The sequence below is a fragment of the Triplophysa dalaica genome, chromosome 12, assembly GCF_015846415.1.
Source record: "Triplophysa dalaica isolate WHDGS20190420 chromosome 12, ASM1584641v1, whole genome shotgun sequence".
Lineage (NCBI taxonomy): Eukaryota > Metazoa > Chordata > Actinopteri > Cypriniformes > Nemacheilidae > Triplophysa > Triplophysa dalaica.
In genome coordinates this window covers 19972413-19990473 of record NC_079553.1, presented here as the reverse complement: position 1 = coordinate 19990473, position 18061 = coordinate 19972413, and the positions used below count along the sequence as shown (strand labels likewise).

General features: G+C 39.1%; 2 protein-coding genes across 4 annotated transcripts; one reads left to right on the top strand and one right to left on the bottom strand.

The window, feature by feature from the left end:
* Positions 1-141: 141 nt before the first annotated feature.
* On the bottom strand, positions 142-2006 carry LOC130432420 (protein rapunzel). The gene is made up of 2 exons (XM_056761765.1): positions 1874-2006; positions 142-1322 (listed from the first exon to the last, which is right to left on the bottom strand). The coding sequence occupies exon 2, from the start codon at positions 1286-1288 to the stop codon at positions 608-610; it is 681 nt and encodes a 226-aa protein (XP_056617743.1). The 5' UTR covers positions 1289-1322; positions 1874-2006; the 3' UTR covers positions 142-607.
* A 9-nt stretch (positions 2007-2015) lies between these two features.
* Positions 2016-7606, top strand: LOC130432412 (uncharacterized). Of its 3 annotated transcripts, XM_056761754.1 has the most exons (12): positions 3154-3221; positions 3459-3524; positions 3644-4288; positions 4531-4783; positions 4895-5220; positions 5320-5404; positions 5495-5629; positions 5740-5897; positions 6004-6116; positions 6340-6583; positions 6778-6928; positions 7146-7606. In XM_056761754.1, exons 3-9 carry the CDS (start codon positions 3773-3775, stop codon positions 6091-6093), a joined length of 1563 nt encoding a protein of 520 aa, XP_056617732.1. In that variant the 5' UTR covers positions 3154-3221; positions 3459-3524; positions 3644-3772; the 3' UTR covers positions 6094-6116; positions 6340-6583; positions 6778-6928; positions 7146-7606. The 3 variants fall into 3 exon arrangements, with proteins under 3 accessions (XP_056617733.1, XP_056617731.1, XP_056617732.1); XM_056761755.1 differs by lacking the exon at positions 3644-4288 and having other exon boundaries at positions 2016-3221; XM_056761753.1 differs by having other exon boundaries at positions 3139-3221; positions 3459-4288.
* The last annotated feature ends 10455 nt before the right edge of the window (positions 7607-18061 follow it).

Here is an 18061-nt window from a genome sequence, read left to right as displayed (position 1 = left end):
GAGGGGGAAAATCGGTTCTTTGTGTTCTGTCATAGACTGCTGTAGAAAAAAATTCAGATAAAAATATAATATTATCAAATACAATCAGACTTTACAGCTAGGAGTCACTTTGTCTCTAGTGAGTTTTCCTCATTTTATTTTTATTTTTGGGTACATTTTTTTTGCTTTAATTTAAATTACTTTAAGTTACTAAGACACTATTACACAATGGGACATTCTCTCTTTTTTACAAATGATTGTCAAAGTGTGTTCCTTCTTCACCATTTTATTCATACTACTGCTGCATAGTACATGATATTATATAAGAATAGCAATGAAAGAAGGTAACATATACATGAAAAGTATTTTAAGGCTCAAGTGAATAGAATATATAGATTTTGCAACACTACTTGATGACACATTTTTTTTACTTTCAGGTTGTCCTTGGCCGATTGAATTGGGGTGCTAGGCAGTACTAAAGTAAGAATTGCTCTTTTGGTAATTTGATGTCATATTCCTGGTGGCTATGTTGCTGTGAGGTAGCTAAGATGTTCTGAGTGATTTCTGGACAAAAAAATAGTTAGATAGATAGATAGATAGATAGATAGATAGATAGATTAATGAAAGATCATTCAGGACTGCTCAGGACCTCTGACATCCTTTTGGCCACATCTTTCATTTTCTCCTCCCACTCGATACGCAGACTTTCCTCATCATCCCCCACGATGGCAGCATAACTCATCAGAGCAATGAAACCAATGCAGAACAGGTAGATGAGCCGCCTGCAGAGATTCTCCATGACACGCCGGTCCCCCTGCGAGTGCTTCATGTACACCTCCAGAATGGGCTGGCTAAAGACCTTCGATTCGCCCATCACACCATCATAAAGTGAGTGCAGGTTTTGGTCAGACTGATTGATCATAAAGCACATTTCGAATTCTTTCTGCCGCTGCTGGTGTGCCTGCGAAGTCTCGACCGTGTCCATGAATTTGTTGAACTGAGTGCGAATGTTCTCTTCCACGCGGGAGTACAGGCCATCCACCGTCTCCTTCCTGATCTGAAGCAGTACGTTCTGATTCTGCTGTGAAATTTCATCCAGGGCTCGATTCACACTTCCAAACTCACACTTAAATTTCTGAATATCCTCATCGTCCACGTGGTGAAGCACCACTCGAATGAGAGAGCCGGCCACGCCAAAGATGGGATTGATCACAGCTGCTGCTGATGAGATGGTGGCCACGCATTCTAGAACCTTCACAAGACCTCTCCTTATCTTCTCATGTTCTTCTAACATATCATTGTCAGCCATTGCATCTGGAGAAAGGGCTTATTTTGATGTTCACCTGAGTAAGGGAACATAATATGGTAAGGTACATTGAACAAACAAAAATATTTATAATTTTATGATTATTAACATTTTTGCTTCAGTTTTTTTCAAAATGGATGTTGTAACTAAAACAAGCTAATTTCAAATTAATTTTATACATCTTGATGTGTTTTAGCTGAGAAACATGTTTTTGTCTTGTTAGAGGAGACAGATAATTTGGGCAATATTGACAAATATTTCACTTGAACAATATAATTTTTGCTAAATTTTTCCCTCACAAATGTTTTAATTTGGCAGCGTTTGTTTGTCAATTTCATCACTTCCTTTGGAAAACAGCCCTTAGACCAAGAAAGAAGAAATCGAGACCAAAACACCTTATTTTGACTAGTTGATGTTTTTTTGGTTATAGCGCCCCCTAACCACTCCTCCATATTTCCTGCTTCGTGCTAAGGGTTCAGATCCTCTTTCGGCCACATTCAAGCTTTAAAAAATGACACCTGAAAAAATCCACCCATTCTCAAGGGTTTCAATAACAATCACATTAGCTGTGCATATTGTTTATCTTACCTTTTCAGTTTGTTATTTATTTCAATTTTAACTGTATCTCTTCCCAGCAGTCACTGCAGAAAGGGCACTTTCATATAAGCTGAATACAGAGGGGTGTACAGGATGGACTGTACCATTATCTTACAGGGTCCGCTAACTGGAATAGAAGGCGTAATTTTTAACACAAGCCTGCGTTTCCTTATCTTATGTCATGTAATATCACCATTTCCATTATGACAGATGTGCTCATCCAATTCAACCTTCAAAATGGTGAGCAGAGCGACAGGATTACAGACGCCACAACTTTTATTTGACGGATCAGAAGAGAGGTATGATCTTTGGGAAACAAGATTCCTAGGCTACTTACATACTTTAAAGCTAAAACAGACCATTTTGCATGACCCCACTAATGCTAACGCAGAAGCGCTAGCCGAAGACGGACGGAAGAATGCTGATTGCTATGCTGAATTAATAAGATTGATAGATGATAAAAGCCTATCACTGGTAAGACATGAAGCTGCTGATGATGGAAGAAAAGCTCTGAGAATTCTGAAAGAACATTATTCTGGAAAAAGTAAGCCGAGGATAATAAACATGTACACATCGCTAACCCAGCTACGCATGGCGGACAACGAGAGTGTCACAGACTACCTAATAAAGGCAGAGAACCTCATTACGGCTCTTAGAGATACGGGAGAGACCATGAGTGACGGCCTAACCATAGCTATGATTCTCCGCGGATTACCGGATACTTTCAAGCCGCTAGCCGTTCACATAACGCAAAATGAGGACAACGTCACGTTCACGGACTTCAAAAGAAGGCTACGGATTTACGAGGAAGCAGAGAAAATAAAAACTACACAACTTGCAGATAATGTGATGAAAGCACAGACAAGACAGGGACGAATCTTTTCCAAGTTGTACCCTAAAGACAGAAATAATGAAGACACCAGTGTAACATGTTACAAATGTGGAGTTAAAGGACACAAAGCAAGAAAATGCTACAAAAGAGTATGGTGTAATCATTGTAAAAACAGTACACATGCAGAGTTCCTGTGCAAGAAAAGAGGAGACCGAGATGGTGCTAGAAAGGTTACAGATGAACAAGACAGCGACCAAGATCAGACGGTGCTGCCAACTCTCACGCTTTCGCCGTGTGACACACGGATTTGCCTGTGTTCACACGCACACACATCTAATTACTCACGCAAAAAAAATACGATCGTGGGGCGAGACTCGTTTGTTCCTTTTAAACTCCCCGCCGGTAGATGGCGCTGATGGCTGGCTGGATCCCGAAGCTAGCGACAGAAGAAGATATACCCCGAAATTCAACTACCACCTCGAGAAGTGTGATGATGTATCTGAGACGGTATTTAACATTGAATTGTTGTCCAATTGAATACTCGCTCTCTTAAACTTTAAATCTTGAAATAAATTATTTGTTTGTGCATGTGTCTGTTAATATGATTTATTTTAGTGTGGTGAATGTAAACTCAGCTGTCATAAAAAGCAGCAGCACCTTTTTAACTTCGTATACTGCATGCTCAAAACATCAGCTCAAATCGTTGTTTATTTACTCACATGGCATTTATCTTTTTATTAACAGTCCAAAGAAAAGGACTCTGTGTGGATGACTTTTTCCTCTTCTAGGACCAAACAGCACTTCAAACCGGTAAGATGTATTCCAAAGAATTGAACATAAATAGAGGAAATTTGTGCAATTGAAGGAGGCATGTTTTTGTAACTGAGAGGGAAGTGTTATTAAACCAACATGACCATAAATTCTTTAAGGTTTCAAAGATGTCCCTTAAGAGACCTTTGCCAGGACAAAAGCGAAACCTTTTATTTTATTTAAAGAACCAGCCAAGTGCGAAAAGACAGACCAACACATTGGAAGAACAGCCAGAATGACTGATAGAAATGACAGGACAAACAGAGAAGGAACACAAAAGACAGAGAGAGAAGGAGACAGGAGAGAGAGAGCAACAGACAGGACAGCCTGACAAACACATAGAGGAGCAACAGACAGGACAGATAGACGCACATGCTGAGGAGCAACAGACAGGACAGATAGAACAACCAACAGGGCAGATTGAAGAAGACACAGAGGGACAGACAGAAGAGACCCCCCCAATCCAACAGCAGGGCCAGAAGAGTCGTGCTTTGGCTGGAGCAGCAAGATATAGATCCATTTTCAAAAATGAGTGGACCTCTTCATGGCCATTTATTACCAGAGGGAGTCTCAACACGCACTACTGGTGTGCAGTCTGCCGTATTGAAAACTCCTGTTGCCACCAGGGTGTGGCAGATGTAGTGCGCCACATAAAAAGCAAAGGTCACCAAGACAAGCAACGGGCTCTCCAGTCCACAGCCACAATATCCCAATATGCAATACCCGTTCCCTCTGTTGGGGGGATGTCTGCACAAGAGGTTAAGGTATGATTTGTCGAATTGTCCTGTTAAGGTTCAGTCAAGAGTTCTGTGTTGTAGTTGATCACGGTAAAGTTATGGTTGATAGTTTTGACTAATTTGTGGTTTGTATTTCAGTTTAATACAGTCCAGTTTTCTTAATTTGAGATCTTAGTTGCTGAATGTGTCTTTTACCTGTGCCCTATTATCGCAGGTGTCTATTTGAAATAAATCTTTTGGGAGGATTAATAATTTAAAAAAATTTACAGACAAGAAGGGCTGAGGTCAAAGTGACAGCTGGGCTGGTAGTTCACAACGTCCCCCTAGCCTTTGCGGACCACCTGGGGCCTCTCCTAAAAGAATGTTTCGGAGATTCAAAGACAGCGCAGGAGTACAGGTGTGCCAGGACTAAGTCCTCCTGCATTACCAATGAAGCACTCGCACCATATTTCACACAGCAGCTTTCAAAGGAGATGAAAAAAGCCCCGTATACCCTTGTTACGGATGGGTCGAATGACACCGGTACTTCCCGAACTATTTTAGATTTTTTCCTCTGCAAAGCATTTGCTTTATGTATATTTAAACAACTAACAACATGAACATCTGTATGTTTCTAACTTGTCATTATTATAGGAGTGCAGAAGATGAACCCGCTTACTGTCCGTGTCTTCATGGGCAGCAAAGTTGTCCACCAATTTTTAAGTATGTGCACAACAAGTGGGACGAGATATGGGACAGCAAGTGCGATCTTCACCAAATTGAACTCCACCTTAGAGGAGCATGGCATCCCTTGGGAGAACTGCATTGGTCTCTCAGTTGACAATGCAGCGGTGAACATTGGATCACATAATTCCATTGCCTCTAGGGTCCTCCAGAAGCATCCCAACACCTATATTCATGGTTGTCCTTGTCATGTGGCACATAACACAGCCAAAGCTGCAGGAGTGGGATTTTTTAAAGTTTGTTAAGGCCTGATTTATCTTTACATGTAACTTTTTATTTGTATTCTAATTATGTGCATTGACTGAATGTGTTATGATTTGATTAATGCATTGCAGGTGTCCGGTTTTGATTTGGAGGATATGGTAGTTGACATCGGTTACTGGTTCAAGGGTAGCACAAATCGGAAAGGATACCTGACAGGTATGCATGTTTGATACTATTTAGTGTAATATTGAAATGCTGAGGTGTAAAAGATATATGATATAGAATTGAATTGAATGTTGGAAACAGAGTTTTGTGAGCTCCATGAAGCGGAGTACATGGAGGTCCTCCTGCATATCTCGGTTCGGTGGCTAAGCCTTGAACGTTGTGTGACCAGGATCCTGAGGCTGTATGAACCTCTGGCCAGCTACTACAAATCTGCTAGTATGGTCATCAATTTTCAATTTCATCAAGCAGCAACTACATGGATTGTCAGTCACATACTTGTATTGATGACAACCTCTTGTTTTGTGTTATTTATTGATTGATTCAAGATGAAAATCAGGCCAGGTTCAAGAGGCTTGTCCAGACATTCACTGACCCTATGACAGAAGTGTACCAGCTTTTCTTCCAAGCCAGCATACCAACTTTCACTTCTTTCAACTTGCTTCTTCAGAGAGAGCAGTCGTCAATATTTTTGTTGCATGATGAGGTGGGATTGGATTTAGCTGTTTTTTCCATTCTGTGTTTCTTACTGATATCTGAAGGGATCCTCTAAAACAGGTTTCACCTACTATTTTGGTAAATGTCTGTTATAGATGGTAAAATTCGTACGTAAGCTATGTTCCAAGTTTATGGTTCCAGCAGCTCTGCAGGGCCATGATGAGCCTTGTGAAATGAGCCTTTAAAGAGAAGGCAAACCATTTACCAGGTTAGTGTAGACTATTATTATGATGAAACACTGTGATATATGTTATTTAGCCTTGTACCTAGTTTTTTGCCACTTCATGAGTAGAAACCTTGTAAGGTTTGTGGTAGTCCTTCCATTAACCATGGGCTTCTGGTTGGATTTCTGCCCTATGTGTCTAGCCATATATTGCCGCATCAGCATGTTAAACCATTTATGTTAACCTGATATTCTCTGTCTGTGACAGGGAGAAAGTTGAACATTGGGTTCACAACCAGGGCTAAACTTAACAGATTACTTGACGAGGGTGACATCACACCACAGCAGGAGGATTTATTCCATGAAGCTGTGTTGTGTTTCCTGACAAGTGCTGTGGACTATGCACTTAAGAAGCTGCCACTGGAAGAGCCACTTATCAAACATGCAAAATTTGTAGATGTACGGCAGAGAGCTGAAAGTGACATTGAAGATGTCCTGTACTTTGTTGAAAGGTTAGTTTTTTTCTCTAATTATTGTCTATCATTTTAGCTAAAATACCCTGCATTTTATGATGAGGTATGTTCACTCCTTAACTGCACATGAGCTATTCTTATGTGGCTTCTCCTCAAAGATGCGTATGAACTGCTGCTGGTTGATGACAATATACCTAAAACTTAACAACTTGTTACTCTATTTTCATAAATAGGTTTCCTCATCTCCTCCCATACCATGGGCCAGAGGAGCATGACCATCTGGGTGAGGAGTTTCTAAATTATCAGACCATGCCAATGATATCCCTGCAGGACGAAACTGAAATGGAAAGTTTCTGGGCTGAAATGGCAACCCGGAAACATAAGGTAAACATTTTTTCCTGTCTTTCCTTTTGGCAGGTGTGGCTTGGCTACATCTGTTGCTTACATTTTTTTGGATGCATATGTGTCATGCATGTTGCAAATTATTGATGTTTTTATCTTTACTTTGTTATTTGATCAACCTACATTATACACGTACAGTATTAATCAATCAAAACCCAAGATATATTTTTCCATTGTGTTCTTGGTGCATTTTCCATAGGTGACAGGTGCCAAAGAATTCGAAAGGCTTGCTGCCGTCGCCAAACTGGTTCTGGTGCTGCCCCATGCAAACGCAGATGCTGAGAGGGTGTTTTCAGTTGTGGGACTGAACAAAACCAAGAGAAGAAACAGACTAGCATTGGATGGCACCCTGTCATCAATAATGACCATAAAGATGCCCAATCTGGAGCCCTGCTTCAAATGGGAGCCCCCCTCAGATATCATCAAGGCCTCCAAGAAGGCCACAGACCAGTATAACCATGCCCACCGATCATAGACAAGGACTTTACCCAGCATCTGATACTGATAATGCCTCATTTTTGGTTATTTTTGTAATGCATTCATCGGTTTGAATTTGCGTGAAAAAATTGTACTGTTTAAGCACTTTATTTGTTGCACTTTATTTGTTTCTGATGGACCAGGTGGTGGGAGGCTTGAATGAAGAATAATGTCCCTCCCAAACTAATCTTGTTTCGTTTTTGGCAGAACATTAATCATCAAGTGCTCTTAAGAATACATTTATTCACAACATAGGCTAGGTTTCAGTTAAGAATTAGTTAAATACCATTCTATACAAAATATCAATCAACCTACCTAGGTCAAATCTTAAAAACTGGTCTATAAATAAGGTTTTATTGTGGTACATAGGCAGTCATTTAGGCACAACAATAGTTTTCTAGTTAAGTGTTCAGCTCGAGTCTAGAAGGTCTTACAAGTCATTATGCCAAACATGAATCCGAATAAATTCAGGTATTGCACATCTTTTGCAGACCACCCAAAAATCCACTAGAATGCAGGAAATCACATCTACTTAATCCAAAATTTCCTGGGGGCGGGCCTTCAACTATGTCTGCTTCACAGAATGTAACCAATATTTTCCATCTCCAGTAGGCTGCCCCTATCACCGGCTTTAGGCCTCCCCACAAACAACCAGAATGCAGGGTACAACATCAAATGAATTCCAATTCTGTGATATCTTAGCCACCAACTTGTGTGGCATTATTTTGATCACCCCTGACAAAATCTCACTCCAATGTTTTTTGAAAAGTTGGCAGGTATGCACACGGCAAATGGGACGAAAAACTTTTTCCAACTACTTGGATAAGGAATATTCAAAAATGGAGAGTGAGCTGAAAACAACATTTGAGGGGCTAGACTTCATTGCGACCACTGCAGACTTTTGATCTGTCCACAACAGAAGCTTCCTAGGCATGACAGCTCACTGGATAAACACCGCTACTCTTCAACGCCAGAAAGCTGCGTTGGCCTGTAAAAGGATCAAAGGTAGACACACGTGTGATGTCATTGCTGCTGAGATCGATCACATTCATTCATTATATGGACTGTCAACCAAAGTTACAGCTACGGTTACTGATAACGGTTCTAACTTTGTAAAAGCCTTCCAAATGTATCAACCGGAATCGCTCTCTGACGATGAAGATGATGAAGAGGTTACTTTCACAGATGTTGCAGACGTGCTTGACACCTCCACAGAGGAGGGGATTGTTTTACCACCACACCAGAGGTGTGCCTCTCATACACTTAACTTAATTTCATGCTCTGATGTGGACAAGTGGCTGCTTTCAAATCCTGGGACTAAAGCTATCTACAGATTGGAGGTAAGGAGTAAGGCTAGCCGGTCGACTTTGGCTTCAGAGTTAGTGGCCGATTTGGTTGGCAAAAAACTGCTTGTGCCATGCTCCACAAGGTGGAATTCATTAAATGATGCTGTGGCAAGAATAGTTGAAATACCCATGACTGACTTAAGTACGATCTCTAATCGTTTAGAGCTAAAATGTTTTAGTGAGAGGGAGATTCAGTTTCTGAGGGAATACTGTGCCATCATGAAGCCTCTCACAGTTGCTCTAGATATCCGGCAAGGAGAAGAAAACTGTTACTATGGCACCCTCCTGCCTACAATAGAGGTTTTGATGTCGAAGCTACTGGAGATAAAAGGCCTGATTATTGCAACTGGCCTACATGATGCCATAGTTCAGGTAAGAAACATTTGTCAATATTCAAAAAAAGTTTATAGTTGTAAACATTAATATTTTTAGCTGAGCAAGCACTAATATAGCCTAAGAAATGGAAAGAATGTAAATTTTAGAACACTAATTTTATTTTAAATGCATTATGTTGTATTGCTAGGAAAAAGGCTGTTTTTTTGTTTGTTTTTATACAACTGCAGATTTTGCACTTTGAATACACACAGCTTACTTTACATAAGTTGGTGACATGCAACTCGTAATTTGTGGTTAGTTTGAAAATTGCATAGTTGCATGATAGCATTTTTTGGTGCTGAGTTTCTCCAAATTTATTCTGAATCATAATTCAGATTGCTTTCGTTTAATTATTTCAAAATGTTTTATGTTGTACATTGTTGATAGTTTTCATACTTAAGCTGTGAAAGGAACATTTAAAGGGCTGAACACAACCGCTTTTATGATGCAGAAGCCACTTTAGTTTTTTTATTTTTGATTCTGAATATATTATTCAGCCTGTTTTGTGTTATTTATCACATAAATCCTTGTGATATTTTCAGTTTGTGCTGGTCTGACTTAAAATGGTCAGAAAAAAAATAGTGTTCAAAAATTACTGTGTTCAAGTCAGTTTTGTGTTTGTATAGACCATAACGCATAAATGAGCATTAATGGGAACAATCTTTAAAAAAAAACTAAAAAAAAACTTTTACCAGTAATGCATTACTTTTTGGTATAAGTAATCAACAAAGTAATTGAGTTACTTTTTGAATGAAGTAACTAGTTACTATTTCTTAGTAACTAGCACAACACTGGTCATACGTATTTAATTTTGCTAAACATCATATTGTTTGTTTGTGATCTACTGCTGCGTAAAGGACACACCTAGAGAACCCTTTTAGTCATAGATGTTAAAGATGCGCATCATCGCATTTACCCGAACAGAGAAGCTTTAAAACGGGTTCTTCAAGCCTGGCAGGATGGACAGCCGCTTGAGATCTCGACGTGTGTCCGAAATTAAAAAAATTCCCCCTAGGTTTTGGCTCGAAGATGTTTGTAATGACCTGAGAGAGCGGCAATATAGTGAGAGAGAAAGAGAGGGAGGGAGGGTGAGAAAGAGAGAGTTGCGCGCTTCGAGCATGTTTTGGAAAGCCCTTGGCAACAGTCAGATAAAATATATTTGACGACATTGATTACCTTTTTTTCGTAATTTGAAGACAGAAAGAACTATTCTGTGTTGTTTTTGGTAAAACAATAGCATAATGATTGTTTTTCAAGAGGAACATTGCGCGCAATGCGCAACAGAGACACACAACCGGATCACGAGAAACATGCAGACATTTTCCACACAGGGTTGGCAGGTATTTCACAAGCGATTTATTTATTAAAGCTTTTAAGGAGAGTATATTTTACTATCGTATATGATTGATGTTATTATTTATAGTAGAAATATGCGTAATGATATCCATTCAGCCAGACGAAGATCTCTGTAAATATACTGTAACACCCAGGCAAATGCGTATAACCTCGCGTACCTGTGCATCCCTATCGTTGGCAAAAATAAGAGGTATTTGTTTCCCCATTAATCGGCAGCTCTTTTGCTCAAGGTTAATAACAGCACCGAATTTTAACCAAAAATCTGCACCAAGCAGAATTTCCTGTGGCTCCACATCTGCCACCAGAAACTCTGCTATCACCCCTAATGAGTCAAACTGACATACAGTCTGCCAACGTCCCAAAATCGACAGTTCTCCCCCACTAACCACCCTGACCACACCATCATGATGCTCAAGTCGAGCCCCTCCATCAGTAATGGTCAGCCACCTCTGCTTGGGTATTATTGAAACCTGGGCACCTGTATCAACAAAAAGCTTCACATCACACCCACCTAGTATGGCGGCCAGATAGACCCCAGGATAGCTCTGGAACGGTGAGGCCAATTGACAAAGTTGTTCCCAGGTTGGGGCAGGCATTTGGCCTAACGTGCCTGCCCCCTCCCATTTCCCGATAGATAAGGACACTCTCTCCTCAAATGCCGATGCACCCGCATTCCCAACACCCCCCCACTAACGGCTGAGCCGGTCTACTTCCGCTCATCATTGTTACCAAGGACTCTCCGCTATCCTTCTGCAGGGGTGCATTTCTAACTTGCGGGGGAGCAACTTCCAGCCATTGCTGCACAGATTTTTTCAATGTTTGCACTTCATTACGCAGTGCATCTACGACCCCGGTCAGCATATCTACTTTAATCTCTACTTCAGGTACATGCAACCCCCGCACTTTTGAATCGGGATGAACCGTACATTGTTCTAATCCCTGAATAAACTCGAATTCTACGGCAATATCAATCGCTTCTTCTAACGTAAGGGGCTTAAAGCTACGGAGCCGCATGAGAGTTTCTCCATTCCCTACATGTGTAATAAAATGGTCTCTGGCCAGTAAATCCTGCGTATCTGCCCCTACCGCCGGGTATGCTTTAACCCCCAACCTCCGAAGAGCATTACCATATTCACGCACTGTTTCATTCGGCTGCCGTTTGCGTGACGAAACACTTACTCGGTTCCATTCTGCGGTTTCACATGGTTCAAAACATTTTCCCAACGCATCTTTTAATAACACATAACTATGCTTGGCCTCTAAAGGGAGGCCACTATAGATATCTCGAGCACGACCCGCCAATAAAAGCGCCATAAATTTAAGCTTCGTCCCATCATTCCAATTATTTACCACAGCTGCCATTTCAAACTGCTCTCTCCAATCAGACCACTCCCGTCCCATGCCAGTGAAAGTCTCTGGCATAAATATAGGGCGTGAAAAAGCTCTGTTTGCTGATGCAGCTGTGGCTTCCAACAAAGGTACCGTCGCCGAAATGGCAACATTCGACGGCCCTGCTTGGCCCTCTTGGTGTCCCTCTCTGCCCTCCATTGCCTGTTGTCTAATTGTTACAAGAAAAATATCCCACCGCTGCCACCAGTGTAACACCCAGGCAAATGTAAATCAGAGACCGAACACCACAGGGACAAGTATGAAAGCTTTATTGCATTAAAACCATAAACACACTCCAGTACGGCACATTACCCCCCTTTAGTCAAGGCTTGCTTCAATCTCCCAACCACAGCGATCACCGGAGACACAGCGTTCGATCTCTCACGGGGTCAGGCAGAAGTCCAGTAGTCCAATTGCACCACCACAGGGTAGGCGACAGCACTAGCACGTTGCCAGCTATAATCCCAGTTTAAGTGGCACCAGCACAGGGTATGCAGTAGCACTAGCACGTTGTCAGCTATAATCCAGGTTTCAGGAGCTCTCCTAACCACCAAAGAAGGCCCTCACTGACTAGCTCTATTAACTCCCCCTCTATCTGGCTACCTGTCTTCACCGCCGGAGACACTATTTATCTCAAGCGGCCATTTAGCGTGTCACCCACACTCGAGCTCCCGAACGAAAAGCAGCCTCTCCAACAGTCTTTTTATCAGCCTTTTAATCCGCATCACCTGTACACTTCAATTCCCTTAGTCCCCACCCCTCATTAACTCAAAGACACCTCCACCGTACTCCCTTACATCACAATACTCTTTGCCTGAATGTTACTTTAACAGGCCGTGTGCTGTTAAATTATTCAAGATAGCTACACATTTTAAAATTGATATGCATTTGTATTATATGCGATTTTCTTGCCACTTCATTAACGTTTTCGTCGAGCAATTTTCAGTCTAATTGATGCATGGCATATCTTTCTGGTCGTCCTTAAAATCACATCTGTTCATATGTGTAAAATAAGTGGTCGACAATTGTATTTGCAACTATCAGGTGTGACCTTGACGTGTGTGTGTGTGTGTGTGCATCCATCATGCGACGGCGAATTATGACCAGCATGTTCTCCTGGGATCCACCAAAAAGGATTTCACTTTTTGCATTAAGATTTGCATTGTTAACGTTATGCTGTCTGGTACATAACCAACATGTGAACAGTTTTTAAAATGTTTTAGTTTTAATTACAGTTATACATTTTCCTATAATATATATATATATATATATATATATATATATATTATATAGGCGAAGAGAAAAATGCCAAAAAAAGCCCAAAAAAATATTTTCCGAATTACTTTCTTAAAAGAAACTGTATTTCAGCTTAATTTATTGTATAAGCTAATCGTTATAATAGCACCCAGCATAATTTGAAATAAAGGGTAAACATAGACATTCGGAATTCAATTCATTTCTTAGACATATTAATGTCTAATATTTTCTTGTTCATAACAGAGTTTCAGTTATGTTGGGGATTTATTGTTGTTACCATGATTCTATAGTTTTTGTAATATTTTGATTACAATGGAGCTGCACATGATCCCAGAACAAACGTTCATTTGCCAATAAGGAAACATTTATGTGATTTATTTATTCTGTTTCAGATATGTGTTTTTATATGAGTACCTCTCAGATCTGACTCAGCAATCTATTAAAGATCTTCCAGATCAAGACAAAGGAGCTGCTTTTTCTGTGATGTCACAGGGTAAAGTACAACTTGTATTAATAGGTTTCTACTCTTGAATGATTTTTTTTCTTATAACAAGAAAACGGGAACATAATAGGCTGTTGACAAACCGGTGTTTGTGCTAAACAAATGATTTATTATTGGTATTTGTGGTCATTTAAAAATAAAATTATACGATTGTTTTTAGAACATTTACATGTTTTTTCGTATATTTGAACAGATTTTATTTAAGAGACTTTTACCCAAAAAGGTAGTGTACGGTGTAGGCTACCAGCAGAGGCTATTGTAACCGACCAGAGTGAGCGTAACACTGAACTCAGTTTTTGGTCTTTTGCTGACATCTAGCGGTGGAAGAATGAAAAATACACCAATGGCACAATACTGGTTCACATCTCTGGAAAAATTAAATCTAATATTAAATAATTTATATAACATTAAATAATCAAATAAGATTATATATTTGTATAGGGTTGTCTCATAATTTTTAATCATTTAAGGTCAACACTAATATATTCTGTGGTGTACTGTTTAATACCAATTGTAGGTCGAAGATAAAGCAAAACAATTGTTACAAAGATAATTGACTGGCAAAATAATGTAAAGCAGCAAATAAGAGCCAAGAATATATGAAAACTCATAGGGTGATACGTCAAGAAGTTTTTTTCTAAAATGAATAAAATATTACAAATAATCTTTACAAATTAAATGTACTTAATATATAATAATAACAACTTATATAAATCAATGTTAACTTTTGACTACAATATTTGATTTAATGACAGTTTAAAAAAAGAAGTCTTATGAAGTGCCTCCTTTTCACGTGAATGGAGTTAGAAGAAAATATGATACACCGTGTGTCAAAAATTGTGATTTATAACCCTAATTTATGGCCCCCTGCTGTGTTTTATGATTATGACCCCCTTTGATCGGGCACCGTGTGTACATTTATGACCCTTTGTTGATGATCATAAAAGATGTTTGTAATGTCCAGACCTCGCTGTCACACACCCCCCTTCACAGCGGAAGATATAAGGAATTGGTTTGGTCAATGACCTCCTGTGAATGAGAGCAATTCAAAGTTAAAGAATACAAGAAGCACTGATGTTTAATAAAATAGATATATAGTGATCAAATAAATAAGCTAAAATAGTCAGGTTGAGATTTTTAAGCTTAAAAATAACTTTTTTAAAACATTATGAACTTTTTTTCAGAATGAATGCTCTTTGACCATAATCTCTATGGATGAAATGACACAAAATGAGTTAAAGAATTAAGAAGAACTGATGATAGATAAATAGCGTTTAACTGAAATAAGATTAAATATTTTGAAAATCAGGTTTTAAGTTTAAAAATAACTTGATTGTGTTAAAGTGTGATGCATGCAGTCAGTTGATAAAATGTAGTTCCAGCTATGCTCGAGGATTCTCTGTCCCCCTTCCTACCCACACACACACACACACACAGACCTCCCACCCCCAGAACAAGACGATGCTTTCAGACATGTCTCCCAACACCTGTGTGAAGTCTATCTGATGTGGGTGATTAGTATATGAGAGGAGAGATAAATGAAATGTTAATGCGTGTGATGTTTCTTCTAAGATCAAGTAAAAAGTTTATAAAAGTCTTGCTCTGGTTCCTGGGTCTGACACCCCACACCACCTGGCGAATGTTGGTCCCATCCTGCAGGACTTACAGCGGGTGTCTGTCTCGTTACCCAACATGACACTAGGGGTCTGTCTTTCTTATCAAGATGTCCCAAACAAAGTTTATATTGGTGTGATTTTATGACTTGGTAAAGAAAGGTTTAGTTGAGTATGAGAAATAACTTGCCTGTGTTGAAAGCTGTTGCATGCAGTCAGGTGCATCCATCGTGCATTTATGACACCCCTTTTTGTTGTTCAGGATTTTTGTGTGTGTAATTGCCAGACCTTGTTGTTTCCCACCCCCCTTCTTTGTAGAAGAGATGAGAATGTGGTTTCAGAATGCTTGGTCTTTTGCCGTAATGTCTGTGAATGAAGCAATACAAGATGGGTTAAAGAAACAAGAAGCACTGATGTAAAATAAAATTGATAAAAATGAAATACGATAAAATAATATTTTAAAGTCGGGTTTTCAGTTTAAAAGAACTTGCCTGTGTTGAAGTGTGATGCATACAGTTAAATGGTCAAATGAAATGAAGTTCTAGCCATGTTGGAGAATCCTCTGCCCCTGTCTGTTGGGGTTGTGTTTATAATATAGGGAGATAGATGAAATGTTTATGTTTGTGACGTTTTCATTTAAGAATCTGTTGGTTCCATGTTTAAGTCTTTTACCTGCCAAATGATGAAAGTGTTTGAGACTTTGGGGGGTCTGCCTTCTTATCAATGTGCCATGAACTATCTTTTAATTAAAGGAAATGACCCGACATGTTCTTCCTGGTCATGGAGTGTGGGTCCGAATGTTAGTTTTGTTTGACTAAACAAGGTGCTCTGACAAAGGTTTAGTGTGCAAGGGTTAAGTCAAAGATTTAATAAAAAAATATGTGTTTTTCATCCTGCCTGATGTTCTTCTGTCTGTGGAAGATGTCGGAGGGTGTCTGCTAGGCATGTAGAGCAAGTATATTACTGGTCTGCATTCTTAACAACGCTCGTCAATTAGCTTTTGATTAATGCACGTGCCCAACATGTTCTCTCTGCCTCTGCGAAGAAGGCAATCCACATGCCTTAGCACCTCTAAACTTTCAGTTTAACACAACTATAGACTTTAGGAGTTAAGTCAAGGACTTAACAATGTTGTGAGGTTCTGTCCTGGCTGACTTTCTTCTGCCTGAAGAGGCCACGGGCCTACCAACCACGGGGACGGACAAAATTCCGGTAACTTAGGCAGATAAAGGATCTCTTTTGAACCTCACATTAAAAACCAAACATGTCAAAATCTGGTTTAGGGTTAAACTTTTAAACCTGAACTTATAGGAAAAACATATATCTACGTGTCATTTTTGTTTAGTTCTACACTGTTTATTTAATGAATGTGTAGTTTAAGATGATATTTCAAGATCTAAAATAAGGATAGTCCCCTAGTTTAGTTCTAACCCTAGGTTAAAATATAATTGTTTAGCATTCTTTTCAAAATTCAAGAATATCTATTTTTATTTTTTAAAGAATAAGGTTTAGTCTAATATTTTTTTTGTATCCTGTTGAGTACAGACAGTGTCACAATGTTTTCTTTATGTATATAGCTTCTGTTAAATAAGTTGTAGTTAAGGATGTGTTTATGTTAATAGGTAAAGAGTTTTTTATTTTGAGGGGGGCAACCCCTCAACACTCCCACATCCACTATTTCACAGCTTAACTCCTGAGACTGCGATAGACTGCCGTTAGACTGGGGTAACTAGAGTTTCTTTTTAGTACCAAACCTCTACATTGACAAATTTTGTGTGGAATATCTGATCTAGTAAGGAAATCAGAGCAGTCCACACAGTAAGTGTTTCTGTTTAACATTATTTTAAGGGCATTTAAAATGTTAGGGTTAAACAAATGGTTAAATGTTTTTCATGGTTTGCTACAGATCTAAAACTTCTGAACCGAGCAGGTTTTATTTAATTGTTAGCATTTTCTTAAATTGCATGCTTCTCACTCAAAACATGTCTTGAATATACTTTACTTACTAAATAAACACATGCCGACTGGACATATCAAAATAGCAAGAGAAATACATTAGGCAAGTTTTTAAGGACCCCTATATTTTTCTCTAATCAACATCAATATGTCAATGTCTAATAATATTTTTTGTGTGTGTGTGTGTGTGTGTTTGTATCTCTTAACAAAAGTGAACAGTGACTTTGTTAAGGGTTAATAAGTTTCAGACAAGCACTGGTGAGATAATAGATAGGTGTTAAACTATACTCATGTTTACCAGGAGAATGATTTAGGATATGGGAAAATGTTTTTGACACTCACATGGTGATGCTACTAACTCCTGTAGTAAACAAACCTGTTTGTGTGTCAAAAACTGTTGTTAGTGAGAGATCCATTTTGCTTTCATGTTGTGTATTTTAGGTTATAGGCCTAGTAGGATTAAATAATTTGCTCTTTTTTTAAAGCATTTCTATTTATTGAGACAACATGGTAACACAAGACACGTATTCATCGTTCAAGTATTTCACTCTTTATCAACAGATGCATTAACAAAATCACATCTGAGTACATGCATTGTAGTGTATATATATGACATTAGTCCATACCTAAAGTAACAGGCAAGTTTAGGATTGGGTAATGCACATGAATGTACCATTTGTTGGAGCAGGTCTACACCGCTGAGAGACATAAGTCAAAGGTCAATTTAAATTCTACGGATATGCATGTTTGCCAGTACTTATAGAGCATCAAGAAAAGAAGATGAGAAGATCAAAGGCTGAAACTAGAGGTAATGTACAATCTTTTAAATGAAGAACTTTCTAAG

Bases quoted from the DNA above. Each gene is read 5' to 3' on its own strand.
- LOC130432420 (XM_056761765.1), bottom strand. From the start codon at position 1,288: ATGGCTGACAATGATATGTTAGAAGAACATGAGAAGATAAGGAGAGGT.
- LOC130432412 (XM_056761753.1), top strand. From the start codon at position 3,773: ATGACAGGACAAACAGAGAAGGAACACAAAAGACAGAGAGAGAAGGAG. The intron at 5,221-5,319 runs GTTTGTTAAGGC...AATGCATTGCAG, and splicing joins CAGGAGTGGGATTTTTTAAA to GTGTCCGGTTTTGATTTGGA. The intron at 5,898-6,003 runs GTGGGATTGGAT...TGTCTGTTATAG, and splicing joins TATTTTTGTTGCATGATGAG to ATGGTAAAATTCGTACGTAA.